The 18924-nt window shown below is 44.9% G+C and overlaps 1 protein-coding gene across 1 annotated transcript in view; it reads right to left on the reverse strand.

The window, feature by feature from the left end:
• Nucleotides 1-4197: 4197 nt before the first annotated feature.
• The window catches only part of unc5b (unc-5 netrin receptor B), a 47227-nt gene continuing 32500 nt past the window's right edge, over nucleotides 4198-18924 (reverse strand). Inside the window, exons 5-17 of the mRNA XM_029520911.1 lie at nucleotides 18673-18853; nucleotides 18416-18583; nucleotides 17874-18038; nucleotides 16209-16241; nucleotides 12362-12556; nucleotides 11594-11962; nucleotides 11389-11476; nucleotides 10943-11117; nucleotides 10613-10852; nucleotides 8725-8874; nucleotides 8086-8250; nucleotides 7819-7997; nucleotides 4198-6966 (exon numbers count right to left, since the gene is read on the reverse strand). Of these exons, the coding sequence (XP_029376771.1) occupies nucleotides 6801-6966; nucleotides 7819-7997; nucleotides 8086-8250; nucleotides 8725-8874; nucleotides 10613-10852; nucleotides 10943-11117; nucleotides 11389-11476; nucleotides 11594-11962; nucleotides 12362-12556; nucleotides 16209-16241; nucleotides 17874-18038; nucleotides 18416-18583; nucleotides 18673-18853 (2274 nt within the window). The 3' untranslated portion in view covers nucleotides 4198-6800. The remainder of the gene's footprint in view (nucleotides 6967-7818; nucleotides 7998-8085; nucleotides 8251-8724; nucleotides 8875-10612; nucleotides 10853-10942; nucleotides 11118-11388; nucleotides 11477-11593; nucleotides 11963-12361; nucleotides 12557-16208; nucleotides 16242-17873; nucleotides 18039-18415; nucleotides 18584-18672; nucleotides 18854-18924) is intronic.

Genomic DNA, 18924 nt, shown 5'->3' on the forward strand with positions numbered 1-18924 from the left:
ATGAAATCCGCCCTGTGACCCGACAGCTGCTGGTCGCTTTTGAAGCCCTGGAGAGTATTGGCATCATGCACACAGACTTGAAACCGGACAATGTAATGCTTGTCAATCACAAAGATCAGCCATTCAGGATCAAGCTGATCGACTTTGGTTTGGCCATTCACACCAGCGAGGCGAAAATTGGAATGAGGATGCAGGCTACTTCGTACAGAGCTCCAGAAGTAAACCTGGGACTTCCCCTGACTGAATCTGTTGATATGTGGGCATTAGGCTGCGTCATGGCATTCCTGTACTTTGGTGCCAACCTCTTCCCTGGCAGCTGCCCGTATCACTGGATGAAAACGGTGGTCCACCTGGTGGGTCAGCCAGACAACCACCATTTAGTTGCTGCAAAATTCAGCTGGGCCTATTTCTTCTGGGATGATTCCACTGGGTGGAGACTGAGGACACCAGAGGAGTACGAGGAGGTGACTGGTGAGAAACCAGACATTTACGAAAGGCCTTTCGACTCTGCCCGCAATTTAAAGGATGCAGTAATGAACTGTACACCAACAGAAGGTCATCTTGAGTATGAAGACAGGAGGGCATTTTTAGACCTTCTGAGATGTTGCCTGTATCCAGATCATGAACTGAGAATCATTCCCAGGGAAGCCCTAAAACACAGTTTCATCACAGTGGATCACCTGAGAGATACAATGGCAGCCGGCTCGTATGCAGATACTGCTCTTCAGCTCATGAGCGTTTCTCTGATGGAAGCTTCAGATGACGACAAGGGTTGTGAAGACTACTCAAACTTTGCTCTCATAAGTGACTTGCAGAAAAATCCATATTGGTGTCACGGAAAAGAGTTGCTGGATTCTTCCAGTTACGATGCAGATGTTGAGGATTTTAGCACTGAAACCAGAGAGAGTCAGAGTGAGAGGGACGCAGTCAGTGACAGTCACCGCTGTGCACGCAGCAACAGTTACAGTTATAAGTGTCTCTCTTGTGGATACGACGCTGACATGGACTCTTTCAGCGACGATCCTGTCAGCAGACATTTGCATTTTCGACGCCCAGAGCGGAAACACCTGCTCCGCCGAGGTCAACCTGTGAAACGTTACTGTGATCATTTGAACAACAATGCCGATACAAAGGCCTCCAGTCACTCCTACCATCAAGATCCAAACCCCACCAACGGAGTCAACATACAATCAAACAAGCCAGCCGGACCCTCAGCAGAAAGCAGTCTTCGTGATGGGGCTGCTGTCACTCCGCCTAAGAAAGAGCCAGACACCTCTACTCCACGCAACAGCGATCATACAAGCATCCATCGTGAGCCAGTTGCCAGCGAGAATGACGCTGACGTTGCACCAACTGATGGAGCCACAGCCTTCGTACCTTCAAACATTCAAATTGTTGACACTGATGCTGTCAAGACAGGACTTCGCCGGAATGGCCCTTTTCAGAGGCTAAACAAATTCTTCAGCAGAGTGAGGAACAGAATGGTTTCCATCTTTAACCTTCGAAAGAAGCGATCCAACCCACCCACCCAACAGCTCACCCACTTACTTCCTGTTTCACCACCTACCCACTGAGCAGGCAGTTTATTCCCCCTTCCCTCCCTTCCCCCCTCTTCCCCATTTTTCTCCCTCCACCCGACCAGTCACGGCAGATGGCTGGCTCGCTCTGGTTGGCAACTGTTGGGTTTCTCAATCTTGGTGACAAGGGGGGAAGTTGATCTGTGCTTCACGTGTCTGTCTGAAATGTAAATGTCAAAATAAAAACATTAACTGTATCTATTGTTTCCATCACTTTATTTTATGAATGTTTCTGAACACTAGAAGGAGCACTGTGCCCACTGAAAACAACAGTAATTGGTACCAATGACAGCCTGTCAGCCACGGCTGTAGCTCCCATTCTGCTTTTTTAGAAAAGGTCAGTCTGTTTAAGTGCTTCATTGTTAAATCCATTCCATTTTGTTTACTGAGTGAAAACCATGGACATGTAACACATTCATGTATGTATGTGCATGATGAGCAGGTAGCTAATTTGAGATCTGTCACACACCGCTCAAACAAATTGTTCAGGATATTTTAATCCTACTGAAAGTCAAAATAACTGCTTATGGCAGTTCAAGTAAATGCTAATGCTCCTGAAGATGGCCATCAAATCAATTTATTTACTTTTAGCTGTTTATCTTCAAATATGTGATCTGGGCCCCTTTTTCTCAAAGTACAATGTAATGTGCAAACAGTTGTGGCCTCTTTGATCAAAGGGTTGTTATCCATGTTGTTCTTATACCTGTCTCTCATTGGTTGTTTCATTAGCTGTCTGCCTCTGATCCTGAACACGTCATCAATTGGCTGTAAAATTTTTTCTTTTCAACAACAGCATATTACGTCAATTAGGAAATATCTTAATCATCATATCTTACAAATACATAACAGCAGTTAATAGAATAGAAATTGCAGGTGCTTTTTTTATTTTACTGTTTTCAAAGAGGGAATTGGCCAAAGTAAAAACAACACATCTGAGCAATTACTATAAAATATAAGCCACTAGACTTTTTCCTGGTGTAGGGTAAACATGAAGGACAACATTAATGCTTCTGCTCAGAAAGCAGCTTGGTGTAAGTGGGCTACTCCGTCTATTAATAACATTTGGTTGCTCAAGCTGACAACATATTGTAGCACTAATGAATAAAAAAAAAATAAAATCAAACCTTCACGTCACATGGGCTCGGTATCTCTATCATTAGCTTGTTAAATTTATGTTAACTATATCAGGTAATTTAAAATCGTTGTGGCAGTAAGTGTTTAATGGCTTTCGACCAGCGAGTGTATAAAAGTGTGGACCTACTTAAAATATTTACCAGTAGGTGACACCAGAGGACAGCACGCACAACGCACCTCACCGGGATGTGAAAACTAAAACAGTAACTGAGGAGAAAAACTCTTCCTCGCTGTCGATCAGGATGAAACCGGATCATTTTGTGTCCTTGACTTGGGTGAACACCTGCAGACTCTCCGTGGCAGATGGGTGGACACCACTGGATGAAAATCGCTGAGAAAATGAGTGAATCCAACTGATGGCTCCTGAACTGCTGTTCCCCATGGCAACAACTTATGTAATTGTTCAAGCCAGTTAATGTACAAATAATATACTGCCAACAAAATGCCGTCTTTTCTTTCCTCTGTGAGCCTGAAATCAGCAACTGCATCTCTCTTGTACCTACAGTTCTAATTATGAAGCTTAGCAATGATAAGAGTCCCATTTTCTCATTTTTTCCCTACGAGGCTGTGCAGGTATGAATGCTTTGATTAAAGGATTCCAGCATTTCATTGTTAACCTCAGAATGTGTGCTGTGAATTCCACATGCCACATATGTGTATGCATGAACTGGTACCACAAGCAGTTTATTTGCCCTTAAAATAACGTTATTCTCTTTGCTCACTCAAAAGCAACAAAAGCACCCTTTGTAGGGGTGAGGTTGGAGCTGCACCCAGCTTTTATATTTCCACTTTATGCTTTGTAAAGGGTTCAATTAAGTCATGCAATGAAGGGTGGCATATCAGTCCCCAATTAGCAGTGCATCTGATGAAACAGGTGCAAAGTGTTGCTGCCATTAAGACCACGCTGCAGTGTGCACTCACTGCAGATGACTCACTGGGATATTTGGACGCCACGTGAGAGCCTAATCTCATGAATCCCCACATCCTGCTCTCATAAAAAAAGCTGAGGTTAGATGGAAAGGGCCATAGTTGATCCTTAAAGGTCACTTTTAATGCATCTTGTTAATTTGGACACTGGACTGTTAAAAGATTTCAAAACTAAATGGACCTAAAGAGGATTTACCATTGAGGTGTGAGGAAGAGAGAAGGGGGGTGCATTTATTATAAAAATGAGGTCTATTTGATGAAAAATAAGTTATTGTGTTTAATAATAAACACGTGTCCTGTCCTGGAGCTCCAAGTATGCCCGTAATTTGGTCTTTGGACTCGATGGAGGCTTCTTCTACATTGAGTGGTTTTGCAATAATAACAGATTTTAATTCAATAGAACCAAAACAAACAACACAAGACTGTTGTTAAACTAAGAAATATAATTTATTGCATAAAAATTATATTTAGTTACAGGTAAGAAGGCTAGACGTTTATTTACAATTGGTACTTTACAGAGCTAAAATGTCACTGAATCAATTTTTGTTGTCTTCGTGTGTTTCTTTTGTTATTTTTGTCTTTTTTTTTTTTTTTTTGTAAAAATTTCTTGACTTCTCAAACAAAAGGCTTCGTTTTCATCTTTGAAGGGAGCAAGGTAGAATCCAGTCCAGTTCCAGCACAAATGATCCAGAACTATGGCCAAAGATCCGACAGACACTCAAGAAATCCGGACAAAGAAACACTGTAGTCTACGGCTAACCGGTCTCTGCCACGAGACTCGAGGAAAGAAAATAGTCCTGCAGTGTTCAGGGATCCAAAAGTCCTGAATGGGTAATGTTCAGATATTTCCTCACAGGCAGAAAGATCCGCAGGGCAGGCGTTGCGTAATGTTGGTCACAATCTGTATTGTTGGTGTTGCACCAGCCTATCTTTTCCTTCTTCCACATGTGCTTTTTCACTTCATAGCTGTAGCTGAGCCACTTCTTGTGATCCACATGGAAGGACTGACTACCGTCACCGCTTTTTAACCACTTTAGGTTACAAAATCAGAACCCTGTCAATGCCCAGGTCTGAAAAAATAGAATTACTCTCCCTGGAAACAAAAGAAGCCAAAAATGCTTTTCTTTTCTTTTGTACTTGCATAGCACTTACAAAGAGAAATGACAGACCTTTAGCGTGTGCACACATTCTTTTTGCACACCCGCCTACCCACTCACACAAACACACACTCACACATACTTATGTTTTCAGTCCATTCACACAAAACAGTGACATGACTCACTGGTGAAGAGGGGGGATACTGCCTGTGTTTTGGTTTGTTTGTTGTCAGGTTTTTTTTTTTTCTTTTTCAGCGGCTTCAAAAATATGAACACTTAGTTTTTGCTCTTTAGGGAGCAAAAAAAAAAAAAAAAAGACTCAATAACAGAGAAATTAAGTAAAGATGTTACAGATGACAGCATTTAAACAGCCGAGCAATGTTTATGATGCAACTAGCTCGAGGACCCTGACCACAAAGCAGGCGGCTTTGTAAAAACGGCACGTCATCAAATAGACAGGGGGGAGGACACGCCGATGGACGGAGAGAGGGGCACAGATAAGTTGTGTACTGAGAACAGACCGATACGTTAGGTGTTTACTGTTGAGGTAAATTTGATGGTCCCTTTCTGCCTAGTTGATTCAGGACAAGGCTCATCCACTCTGCAGTCTGAAAGTCTCTTGAGAGCCTGAGCCGGAGAAACTGCCCTCAAAGTAAATAAAAAATAAAAACAACAAGAAAAGAAACCCTTCAAAAGCAGAACAACCACCTCTAAACATGTTTTACAGCTCATACTTTACATTTTGAATAGATAGACAACATCAAGAATAACAAATAAACATGGTTTTGTTATTCGCAATCGAGACATCCTCTGTGCACCTAAACCTCCCATTTGGCCTTTTTCTACTAGATTCAAAAATAATATCCAGCAGCTCAGCAGCCTAAATAAGCATGAATGATAAAAATGGTTCTATATGATCTCAGCGCCAATAACAATGAAATGAAAGAAAGCAACAACAACAACAACAACAACAACAGAAAAACAAAAAAGAAATCCACAAATATGGATAATAACTTAAAGAGCGTTCCCCAAAGGAAACTCTTAAGGGACGACCAGAAAGCTCTCCTACAGTTTATTCTCAACAGATTGGAGGAGTGTGGCGGACCGATAGAGGAAAGTGAGGAGAGATGAAAGAGGAAAACCCCTGTGAGTCAGAAAGATATGCCAAGGCTTTGAGGCATTTGTTGGTACAATATAAAGAGTCAGTCGGTGTAGTTATCCACCAATTCGCCCTCCCACCACAAAGAACAGGCAGCGTTTTTGATTCTTTTCTTCTTTCCTTTCCCCCTCTGAGCCCAAAGCGATAAACCTAAAGAGTTCGGCCCTCGTGCGGTTTGTTGGCAGTCTAAGCGGTTAGACAGGAAATCGCAGCCCGTTAATGACCAGTTTGTCCACATGTGTTGGAGTGCGTCCGTAGCCTGAGGAGGTTGCAGACAGGTTGGTGCTGCCTGTCATTCACTTCCCACACAGAATGACAATGGAGGAAACAAAAGCCTCTGCAGGAGGTGAGATGATGTCGAATCATGCACTTTCATGCCGCTACTGAAACATGGGTGAACACGTTGTTTGCTTTTGTGTGCCTGCATTATTGTGCGTGCTTTACTGTGCTGAATACATGTAATTTTTGTTGTTGTTGTTTGTGCCAAAGCTTTATTTATATACAAGAATAGCATCACTCTGAATCTTTGAAGGAGGCACACGCACAAACACACACACACACACACAGAAAGACAAACGCACTTTACATCTTCGTTACTCTCGGAACGGTTTCGCATCTGGCAGACGCAACATCGCTTTGGAGGATTCGAGCTGAATCAAATCAGCGGTTGTCATGAGACGGCTCACGTGGTGACGGATTATGGCGGATGCAGCTGCAGCGGGCCGGGGAGAAGTGAGATGAGGCAGAGGTAACACAGTATATGTGAGAGAACCAAAGCGTTCTGCGGGCTTATGATGTGTGCCAGGCTGTGTATTGATAGCCAGGTATCCTTATTATCATCGCAGCAGGAGGGCGGAAAAAATAGAAAAACATAATTTCTTGCTTGCTCTCCCGATCCTTGACCAATCAACAATCCCCATCAGTTGTCATGACAACTAGCACCTCACTTTTGCCCATCTCTTCCAGCGCGGTCGCCAGAGAGACCAGGTCTGCGTCACCTTGGTGACAGGCTTCCCATAAGTCCAGGAGAACACCTGTGGGGCTGGGCTTTGTGGCGAAGTAGTTCAAGTACCTGAGGGGGGGGGGGGAGAGACGAGGAAAGTTTATTCAGCAAGAGACGGAGCAAAGGAAGCGCTGCATTATTAAATAAAAGCACTTAATGTCTTTAATACCTTTGGTTGCTGGTAACGCTTCATTATGACTTTGGTCTCGTATTGATGCCCAACAAGCTAACAAACTAATATTTCCCAAAGCAGGACCGGGTGAGCAAGAACAGCGTTCACTGAGTAAATGTGTATGAAAATATACTGTATACACACGTCTTACTTTCTTATCCTTTTAACTTCAGAGTTATTTATTTTACAAGTTTATTGCTTCATTGTGTATGTGTCTATCTATATATATCTTTGTGTCCGCTTGTGCTGTGTCTTCTTCCTGTAATTTATTTTAAGTTATATTTTCCCGTTGTGTCTGTAAATCCACCTTATTTATGTCCTGCTCCATTTTGTGCGTCACAGCACTTTGTTAACACTTTCAGACTGTACTGTATAAATGTATGTTTATCTGTTTTCCTATATTTCTTATATTCCTAATGTTTTATCTTGTTTTTAGTATTGACTGCTTTATTTTATTTGCTTCTTTTTTTTTTTTTAACTCTCGTTGTGTGTCTTGGATAGTGCCTGCTGATAAAGTTCATAATAATGATCATTATTATTACCAGCAGAGAAAATACTCAAATTCACAAAGTTAAAATTCAAGTCACGTTCAAGAGTCTCTTCAGTCTGACAAGGATTCAGGTTTCTGTTTAAACACACGACTTAAGCCTTTTTAAATCACATCCAGAGGGGCAGAGCTGTCTCCCCACAGAGTCAAACATGGGCACTGCAGATGCCTTTCACACACTAACGTGTGAGGCTGATCTGACCTGTCAAAGCCCAGACTGCGGGCCAAGAGCCTCCAGTCGCATCCACGAGCACTGGGCGCGTCCAAACTGGCACAGATCTTCTGGCGGATGGAGTCCGGCAGGCGAAAGGCATAAGGTCCCACTTGTGAGGAAGGCAGGCAGCTGCCACCTGAGGGGAGGGGCGAGTGCGGCGGTAGAGTCTGGATCGACAGAAACAGAGATTTAGTGAATTTTAAATCCTATCACCAATATCATCTGAAACGAGCCTTTTCCGGCTGTAGCCAGTACCTCCTGGATGTCTGTGAGCAGCTGGAATATCTGCCCCTCCCCTTCCACCTGTCGGACGCAGATCTTACAGGTGAGCTGCGACACGGCCAGGCTTCCTCTCTCCAGGCTGAAGGTGCAGTGAAGTGGCCTCTGACTGCCGCTCCAAATGTGATAGAAAGGGATCTCCTGCCACACGAGAGGACGGACAGCGAAACAAAAGGATGGATGAAAAACATCTTCGTCCTGAGCCAACTCAGTTTCCATCCAAGAAGTATGCAATTGTACCATTTCAAGTTCAACCAAACTGGCTCTCAGTGCGTCGCAGCACAATTTATTCCGAGAGTACTCCGTCCATAAATTAGAAATACTATCCGATTTCCTATTTGTTTATTCAGAGGAGGTTCAGACTGCAATTTCTGCGCTGCTGCTCAGTGAATGAAGACTGAGAGATTTTGGAGTTAACAACAGCAGTGGATACTATAAAGTTGAGTGTACTCCCTGTGAGAGAACTCAAGTGTTTGTCAGACCGTGGCTTTTGCCAGTAAGGCGTTGCTCATTAATTTTTCAAATAGCAAAAACTATTTGTAAGCTTGTGCTGTGTTCAAATTCACGGCAGACTCAACATACAAATCAACCGGTCAACAACTATTGTCTGTTCACCTGGTACTTGGCCAGCAGTTTGCTTCTCCAGTGCGTGTGAGGGATGTCGTGGATGGACAGGCGCAGGTTGTGGTAGCTGTCTTTGAAGAGCAGCGGCTTGGGATCTTCCAGCAATACTCCGCCTAGACTCCTTTCCAGATCCATCACTTCCTGTGGAGAAGCAGTGCAAGAAGACGGGCTCAGCAGCAGATCTCCTTGATCATTACAGGTTTATAATTACGACACATTCGAGAGCACACGATGGAAAAATCTGTAATTAAAATGTTCTGTGCATTCTCTAAGTCAATATCTCCAAATGGAAATGTGCGCGAGCTGTCGGTTTGAAAGCTGTCTGAACTTTTGCAGCCAGAAATCATGTAATGTGCTGGCAGTAAACTGCATGTTTACTACGCTGGCTGCTCTGTGAACACATACAAACATACAACAAGGGAGCAAGAGAGGGAAAATATTTAACGTCAGTTTGTCCAACTACTTTCTCACTCGATGTGCAGTGAGCTTGTATTGTGCTGCACTATTCTGAGGCAGAGCTGCTTGTGAAGAGCAGCAGTCATGGCAGATCAGAGTGAAGCCGTTAAAAGAGGATGATTGTACCCAGAACCACTCTGGGAATAAGTCGTATTGTTGTTATCATGTGTGAAGCGTTGCTTTCGTGACCCTCTGTTTGCATTATGTTCAATTTATATTGATATTTCTTGGTTTATTTCAAGCTATGCATTTTGATTTTGCGAGTGCACATTGCTGTGATTTCACCTGCCTTTTTATTTTGGCTCTCTTTCACCTGATTATTTACAGAATCGTTTTAGCATCTGTTCATTCACAGGAGGAACAGCACTTCAATCGGTAGAATCACTCTAAAGGAACGCCATAAAATTTTATTTATAAAAGAACATTTCATCCATTTCATCGCTGCAATATTTCGCAGTAGTTTTGAGATCGTTGCCAATTAAAAAATATGCTTGTTTTATGTGCAGTTTTAGGTGGACCTGCCTTTCACCTACAAATGAATTAATTACACACTGTAATAACATTGACTTTAGTTGTTCTGTCATCACGTTTAACTGCAAAATGTATTTTGTCTTTTAATTTGTGCAAAGCTAAAAACATTTTGTGTTTTTTGTATTTGTGTACCGTTCGTTGCAGTATTTGGTTTTGTGTTACCTGCCTCAGGAGTGTGGATGCAGGACAGCACCCACAATCCTTCACATTTAAATTCTGTATTTCATGCTGATGTTCCTCAGCATGCATCATCTCTATCAAATAAATAAAAACAAGTAAATAAATAAACCGCATTTTGACATAATAAAGCCAGACCAGTCTCAGTATAGAGATACCTCAAAACTACAGCTGACATGAAGAATGAATATTTCATCGAAAGGAAAATGTTTAAATAAATAAGTAGTGCTGCATTTATTAAAAGGGAACTTCAGTCGGTTTACAGATCACTGGGACTGAGATTTGCTCATTTGTGGAAAAGGTTGTATTAAGATGTTGTGGCTGAGGAGGGAGCGGCTCAGAAATAAATGAGACGTCTCTTCAGTCAGCGCCGACTGAGGCTGCGAACGGCAAACGAATGACTGCGTTGGAAGGACATGAAGTGAGATCACCAGCCTCCTACAGCCTGATGCTGATTCCTGCTGATACTAGCAGGGATGAAGTTCCAGCAGGCCGGCTGCATTGTGGAATAAAAAGGACGATGTTGTCTTATCTGCTGACGACGATCACAATCGTTTGATAAGTGACTGGAGATCTCTTAATATTGAAACTAGTGCCAGAACAAAATGTGAACAAGTCAATAGAAGAGAGAACAAAAACAGAGACAGAGGAAAAAATGAAGGAAAGCAGCAGGACAGAGTGAGGGAGGTTCAGATATAAAGCACAAAGTAAACACCTTGAGGGCGTGCGGGGTGTCGTGGATGCAGTAGATCCGGAGGCTGTAGTCCAGGGAGAGGCAGGGAGCCCGGGGGGCGAACAGGGCCAGCTGCAGGCGTTTGCAGGCGGGCTGCGGGGGGCAGGACTGGCCCACCAGGCCGTACGTTCCCAGCTGCTCCATGAGAACGTGACAGCACTCCTCCTCCAGCTGCAGGTAGCACGGAGACGACAGAGTCTCCTCGCCCACCGTCAGCACCTCCTGAAGCAAAAACATTAAAGCGTCAGTGAAGCCACGTCCGCCGTCGGCACACCCCGCCGCTATTTGCACCTCGCTGTGTGACTGTCTGACCTCCCAGGCGCCTTGGTGCGTCTGAGTCTTCAGCGTCAGGGTCCAGTCGGGGGTAGGTGTGTCGAGCTGGGCACAGTGAGGCAGCGTCAGCACCACGGGGCGGTTCAGCAGCATGCCGGACGGGCCGCAGCTCACCACGGGACTGAGCACGGTCTGACTGCCCTCCGAGGGAAGCCTGTAACGCAACAATAACACAAACTGTGAAGGAACACTGTGTCATCCAGGCAAAGTGAATATCAAAACTTCCAGAGAATTGGCAAGAAATTAATTCGCTCCACTCGTGGAAGAGGTTGAGTCATGTTGATACCTTTTTTTTTTTTTTTTTTTTTAATCTAAAAGTGAAATAACCTTCAAATGAGCCTTTGCATGGGAGCTCTTCTGATTGAGCTGGGGATGAGGGCTTTTCTGCTACGTGGCTGTGAAGGAGATGAGTGAAATAGACTCACGTTGTTTTGTCCCACTTGTTGATAATGAGGTACATCTCGTAGAACTTCCCCTGGGGGATTGTACCGGGCGGGACCAGCAGACTGACACCTGAAGGTGAAGGCATCATGAATTATCTTGTCTTCTGTGTAATTATCTGGGCAGGTCGTATAAATCTTTCCATCTGTGCATGAAAAGGAAGCTGGGTGCGGCAGGATGTGTTGTTACCTGTGTTGGGGATGGTGAGGCGTCCGCCCAGGTTGCCCAGGGTGGCGCTGGTGCTCAGCCCGGGCTCTCTGGACAGGGTGTGGCTGTGGAAATCCCGCTCTCTCCCCACCGTGCCCACCGACTTCAGGCTGAGGATCTCCCCGTCGCCCGGGCCCATGTCGGTGGGCAGCTCCAGGGAGGAGAGGGTGGAGGAGTTGTACACCTTGATCTTGAGGCTGGGCAGAGGGTCCAGCAGGGGAGAGGTGGTCATGGGGATTTTGTGGGGGCTGTCGTTGACACCGTGCTGCAGGGAGAAGAGCGGCCCCCGGAAAGCCCCGGCGGTGGCCGTCAGATCCGGAGGAGCCGAGGGATGCAGAGGGTGAGGGTTGTCTGCGGACACAGGAGAAGAGACAAGCGGCTCTTTTATCACCAGAAACGGCAACAGGCAGGACGGAGAGTGCTAAAAGTAACATGAGTGAAATGGATTAATGTTGTTAATTAAAATTTGATGGCAAGAACAAGAGAAGGGATAGCATAACGAATGTTTAAAATAAAATAAAAACAAAAAACGAATGCAGTGAAGAACAGAGAATTAACTGAGCACAAGGAGATAACAGAATAAAGAGAATTCATTTATTTGATGTTATAAATAGCGGGGTGATAATGAAATGAAAAGTTCTCCAATGTGGAGGAGTGAAGAAAAAAATAAACAAAATGAGATAGAGAGAGAATCGACATGTGTGACACTGGTTGAATCATAAGTGGGAGTATGTGTGTGCGTGAACGCACCTTGTCTGGGAGGTTTGTAGTTGCCGGGGTGGAAAGCCGTGGTGAGAGCAGACGAGGAATCTGTGATGTCTCCGTGGAGATGGCGGCGTCTGCGTCGATACGCGAGGACTCCCACACACAGCGCCAGGATCACACACAGCACCAGGGCCACCACCAGACCGGCGTAGACTGCTACACCCATACCTGGGGCCAGCGCTGGGGGGGGGGGGGACACAGTGACAGACACTGTCAAGAGACAGGAACTGGGGGCGAGTAAAACATCCATTCAGAGAAATTTCAGGACAGAGCAGAAATTAGTTATAGCTGTCGAGGTTAGTGCAGAAAAGTCTAGTTGATTAATTCAAATAATTCCAGCTACTAAAAAGAGAATTCCCACATCACTGTATTATAGGAAGTTCAATATCTTCTGGGTTCGGACTATCGATTGGACAAAACAAGCAACGTCACCATGAGCTCTGGGACTCGTGACGTAACTTCGGACTACAGATCCTAAACCAGACCTGTCTGGTCTGATCCGTCTGAGTAATCCAAAATGAATCATGAATTAGTGATGGGAATGGCTGCGGCCTCCATTTTCCACAGGTGAGATCGTAATCTTCAAAAGTAGGTTCCCATTGTTCACGTCCGTCTCATGCCCAGTCGGGAATTTAACAAGATCCCGGCTAATTTAATTTCTCCTCATGTCTGTTACGGCCCCAACTCGACTGCAGTGCAACAGATGGGGACAGAAATCCACAGTCCTTTCTCTGTGTTAAAATGCATGCAAGTCAAATCAAGTGTGTGTCTTTCAACGTTACAGATATGAAAATTATGCCGATGAGTTCCAAGTGACACTTATATCAGGAGAGAAAAGGGTGTCTCAGCGTGCCGCCAGAAAATGATCTTCAGCTGAACCTGATCATGCATTTTACACAGAACAAGGACTGTGAGCAGTTTCCATATCTGTTACACTGGAATTGCATTAAGGAGTCGCGTCACAGTCACTCCTCGTATGGAAAAGAAGACATGATCAAAGTGACTGATGAGTCCAGACTGGGAGAGTTGTTTTAAGATGAAAATGCTTGCAGAGATAAAGCAGCTGCTCAGTTTGGCTCCAGTCACATCTTTATCTTCTGGGCTCCGATCCTTTTACCGCTCGTCTCAATACTTAGATACACGCACAGTAACCACATCAGGTAAACTGTGCACACAAACACCATTCTGTGCAATTACAGCCGATTTAAATTAAACTAAACGAGATTATTCAATTTAGCAAGAAGGTTTTTTTGATTTGCAGCCTTGTTACCATCCACAACATGTGCAAATTGGATTAATTTGGTTTCTGTTTTACATTTTATGTATTTGTACGTCATCTTAACGGGTTTAAGGTCTAGACATATTTATAGAGAGAAAGCCAACAGTTCCCACAAAGAAAAAGCACTTGGCAACAGTGAGGAGAAAATCCTTAATTGTAACCGTTGCAAGTAATAACAGCAATACCTATAATTAATGCTGTTATCAATAATAATGACAAGGATGAGTGCTGTAGCGGCAGGCTTGGATCATTACGTGCTTAAAAGCAACACTGTTGTGAGAGGCAAAAAAACAGATCAAAAAATTATTTTGGCTGTTTGTGGATGCAAAAATAGAGGATAATAATATGTGTTTTGCAGCGCCCCAAGTTGTTTTTTAGTTCACTGCACACCCGAGTGAGAAAAGTAGTCCTATTGGAGTTACGGCAGCGTGACTCACACAAAGTGTTTTTGCGGCTGAGGTGCATTTTGCACCAAAGGTTAACAGATGTGCTGAGGCGGCACACACTTTCGAAAAGTGGACGAGGTATCGAGACAAGCATGAAAACAAAAAAAAAAAAAATTAATAAAATAAACTGCTGTAAATAACCCCAGGAGGGATCGTGGGGGGTGAGGTCACGGGTTGACCTCACCCTCACCTGCTCCCCGCTGGTCTCCCTTTCCTGTCGCCTGCCGGGTGATTGCTTGTGACTGGTCAGCAGGCCCAACAAAGCCGCGGCTCCCCAACACTAGCAGAGCCAGAACCAACGCAGACACGTGAGCCGGTCACAAAAAAAGACGAGAAGGCGAGCATCGAGCTTTGAGGAGGAAAAAAAAAAAAAAAAATAGGGAGAAGGAGTAGACAGGCGGAATAAATGAACAAGTAGAGAGCTACAGGAGAGGCAATTGGAGAGGAGAAGAAAAAAAAAACAGACAGGAAGAAGTGAGATAAGGTTGTGATTTGTTGAGAGGACAGAGGGATTATAAGTGTGCTGAGGAGATAAGGAAGGCAGCGTGTGAGGAGAGGCCTGGTGTTAAAAGTGGAGAGGAGCGGGGAAGGGAACGCAGACGCCACAGAGCAGCAGAGAGAGTGCGAGGAAGGGTGGAGGAGAGGAAAGCCGGAGGCAGAGGAGAGAGCTGCCGCGCTCACGTGGCGCGATGGAACCGAATCCGACAGCCGTCCGCACTTATTACCAGAAACGGAACAATGGCGAATTAGGTGCATTACCGCGGCTGCTCTCCCCTGAGCCCACATCACGTTGATCCAGAGGAATTACCATCACTTCAAATGTAAACTGTATCACAGATTAACTGAAAGTCACACAGAAATCAAATGATTTTTTTTTTTTATATCCCTCCAGCAGGCGCTGTGTTTTCCCCTGAACAGCCTGTGGATCAAAGAGCTTCCTCTCTATTGGAGTCTGCAGGGTTTCCTCTCAGACACGTCAACTATTTCCTCAACTAAGACGCAACATTACACTTTTTCATGATTAGCGCATGCTATTTTTTATTTACTTCATTTTTTCACTTTGCATTGAAAAGTGGATGTAGACTCTGAGTCAGAGTAAAATAAATGCTCGTGTGCCTTAAACATGAGATTATATTGAAGCCTATGGGAAAATGGTCTTTTTTTCTCACTGATTTATTAGCTCAGTAAAGGCTTTCCTAATGAGTCTATGGTCTCAGTCTTTAGTTTCATGTCTTCCTCAATCCAACGTTGTATTAATTTTCTTTTAATTGATGCTCCCATTTGGAGGATAACACACCATAAATGCAATAGGGGGCGTGGCTTCACTGTGAGTGATGGACTGGACTCCTCCTCGGCTCCACCTTCTCCTCCAAATATGGTCTCTACTACTTTAAAAAAAACCAAGATGGCCGCGGCCGAACTACAAACTGAAGGCTTCGGAACAGCAGCTCACGGTGACGTTAAGATGGGTGTATTTTAGCTTAACGACAGACTCTTTGACCTTTTTCAAAAATACCTTCTCTTGCTTTTAAGATTACAAAAAAATCTTATAAAGGGTAAGAAATGTTAACTGAATGTACAAGTTTTTGTGCGGTTTGTAGAGGTCAACAGGTGTGAGCACGATAAATGTCACATACTTGTCAGTCTCAGTACTCAGAGCAGCTGTTACTACCAAAATATTACCTGGAAGAATTTCCGAGCTGGTTTCTTTACTCTGCATCTATTCTCAAGCTTCTGAAGCTTATTGAGGTGTCCCATTTTCACCCATTACTATAATCATGTTTGTGTGCTCCTATTTGAATTTCACAATGATTTGTGTGAAATAATTTTGAAGGAGTGTGAAGCGATGTGCAAACATGAAGCCGGCTCTTAGTCAACACAACTGACAAGCAGGCGCAACAACGTCGGCAAGCCGCCCGGATAAAGTGAGCCGAGACTTTGCTGAACTCGAAGTGACAACGAAGTGTGGATGGACACACCCAACAGAAAATGCTGCACACATTCAGGTCCACGTGCATGACACAGATGTTAGAACTCAACACAAACAGACACACACACACGCACACATATGGGGTGGAAGAGTGAAGTCATGGGAAGGCGAACTTACGATGGCTTGCATGTTCAATAGAAATCTTTTTATCTGTTTGAACAGGAGACAAAAAAAGAAGAAGAAAAGAAAAAGAAACACAAAACATAAAAATGGATGGATTACTTGTTATGCAAATGAAAGACAATAAAAAAAGCAAACAATAGCTTGGCAATTGAAAAAAAAAAAAACAAAACTCAATATAAAAGGCATCCTGCAAGAAAGCAAACACTTAATATCCAAACAATCAAAGACTCACATCTGGGGACAACTGTCTACACAAAATAGAGGACAGCAGCGGTGTCAGCACCAAGCAGCTCTTATCTCCCCCGAACACCAAATGGTCTCCTTGAACCTGCAGCTATTAGGATGTTGGATGGCGGTTTGTGGCGTCTCGGAGCATTTCACATTTATGATCAGGGCACTGAGCCGATTCTCAGAGGGATTAACTGCGAGTGAGACACCGAGTTAGCGTCTGATTGTCTGAAGCATGTGAGGAATGAAAGGAGTCCTAATGTCATCAGGACACTTGTGACCAAGGAGTAATTATATTAACATGGTGGGAGAATAAATAAGTCAGTCAGCCCCCTGCAGCTTGCCAAATGACTTCTTCACAGATTTTCTCCTGCACAGCCTTCCTATGTGCCCCCCCTCACACACACACACACACCATCCTCCTCTTATGTCAAAGCTGCTCAAGTGCATGTTTTGCAGACGGCCTCCTGAGAATGTGCAGCTCTCTGCAGCCGCATCAGACGGTATATTTGTCTAATCCGGCTGCTCCACGGAAGCCTGTTTATGTCAGGACTCATGAGTAGGTCTGAAAGAGCAAAGGCGCAGTGCTGCACTTAATGTGGATACGATCCCCCAACCTCTGCCTGCCCCCGCCTCGCTGCGCGTGCATTTTACGAGGCCTGTCCTTATGCTCGGGTGTGTTGGTCCTGTGTGCCCATACGTATGCGTGTTGGGGTTTTTTCGTTCTTTTTTTATGCGTGCACTTGAACGCATCTTGCTGCCTCTGTGGATGCGCGTCTCCCAGATTCTAATGCGCTGTCAGCTGGATTCCTCCCAGCTCATCACGGGCTGCACACTGGGTGTCAGTGCGAGTCTGACTCACTCTCATATGCTCTTCTCTGTGCTAATTTTTCAACTTGGCCATGTCATGCTTGCTTCCCACTCTACACACACTCCCTTGGCGTGCTCTTGCTCCATCCCTCCCCTTCTCTCTCTCTCTATCTGTGCTTCTCCAGACGTGGATCACTTGCTTCCTCTCTTTGTCAGCCTAAATTCTCCCTCAAGAAACATCTGTCTGAGTTGCTCCTTTCATCTCTCTCTTCCTCTTTGGCGCTCCCATTGACACTGCAACGCCTAAACAATTTGGAAATACAGTGCTGCTGAGAAATAAAGCACACCGTATAAAAATGAACTATGAGCAGAGAAACATCAGCCTGCGAGGGGTTGCTATTATCAAGTCCACAACCACCTGAGGCAGCAAATAGGCTGTTAGAGGACTGACCCCTATAGAAACCTCAGAAACAGCACTTTCTCACAGCTCAACTGAACCTCACGGACGCAGATCTGTACTGACCAGATGAAGAATTAGGAAATAGAAATCAGGCAAATGGTAACTCTCTTTTTGACATTTAACAGCCACCCCAGCTCAAATAAATTGATCCTGTGACTTACTTCGTGTACACAGCCCCTCGGTGCAGTTTTTGCTCTCCATCATGCTGCCGCTGCAGTGCTTTCCTCCGTTCCTGGGTGGGGGGGCTTGGCACTCGCGACTGCGCCAGTGGGTGCACTCCGTCCCGCAGGCAGACCACTTTGCCCACTCCGTCCAGCCTCCATCCACTGAAAGTAGGTAGCAGAGATTTCACTCCGGGCAGAGCACGTCCAGGAAGTGAGGTGACGGTGAACGGATTATTTTACAATTTGCGAAACGCATTCTGTAGTTTGTTCTACAACAACAACTTTGGGCACTCAGACCCCGAACGAGATTTCAAATTCACTCCTGCAAAATGGCCCAGTCTGTTTTCAAAGGCTAGCCCCTCGAGTTGTAGCATCTAATTTTGAAGCAGGTCCTTACAGATAAAGTCATCAATAGTACAAAATCATCCTGACAAGTAACAGCAGACACAGAGACAGACACACGCTTATTGGAACAAAGCTCCCCAGACAATCTCCTGATATTTCAGTGCACAAATACTTTGTCTGAAACAGAAGTTCACCTGGGCACAGACTGGTGCAGGTCACTCTCTGGAAGGGCGGGCCCTCACAGAAGGCGCCTCCATTCAGAGGGGCAGGATTGGTGCAGCTGCGTGTCCGTCGCTGCCAGCCCCGCCCACACTGAGCGTTACACTGGGACCATTCGGTCCAAGAAGACCAGCCCCCACTCACTGACAGAGAACGAGACGGGCAACGTCACCGCCATCACCAAAACATCGTCTCATCAATGACAGGAAGTGAGGAGCGACGCGTGTGTTACCGTAAACGATGAGCGTGGCGGTGCTGCTGCGTCTCTTGGCCACCACGTTCCGAGCCACGCAGGTGTAGTTCGCCGTGTCCAAGAGTCTGGCCTGTTTGATGATCAGGTCGTGATCAATAGTGATCAGGAAGTTGGAGTCCTGTGACGGATCGATGACGTCCTCGTTCTTGAGCCAGTCCACCTGGAGGCAGGCAGGAGAAGACACATGCACACCAGTGGATTAAAAAACAGAAACTCTGCTGCATTTAAACA

Source organism: Echeneis naucrates, chromosome 15, assembly GCF_900963305.1.
Source record: "Echeneis naucrates chromosome 15, fEcheNa1.1, whole genome shotgun sequence".
Taxonomy (NCBI): domain Eukaryota; kingdom Metazoa; phylum Chordata; class Actinopteri; order Carangiformes; family Echeneidae; genus Echeneis; species Echeneis naucrates.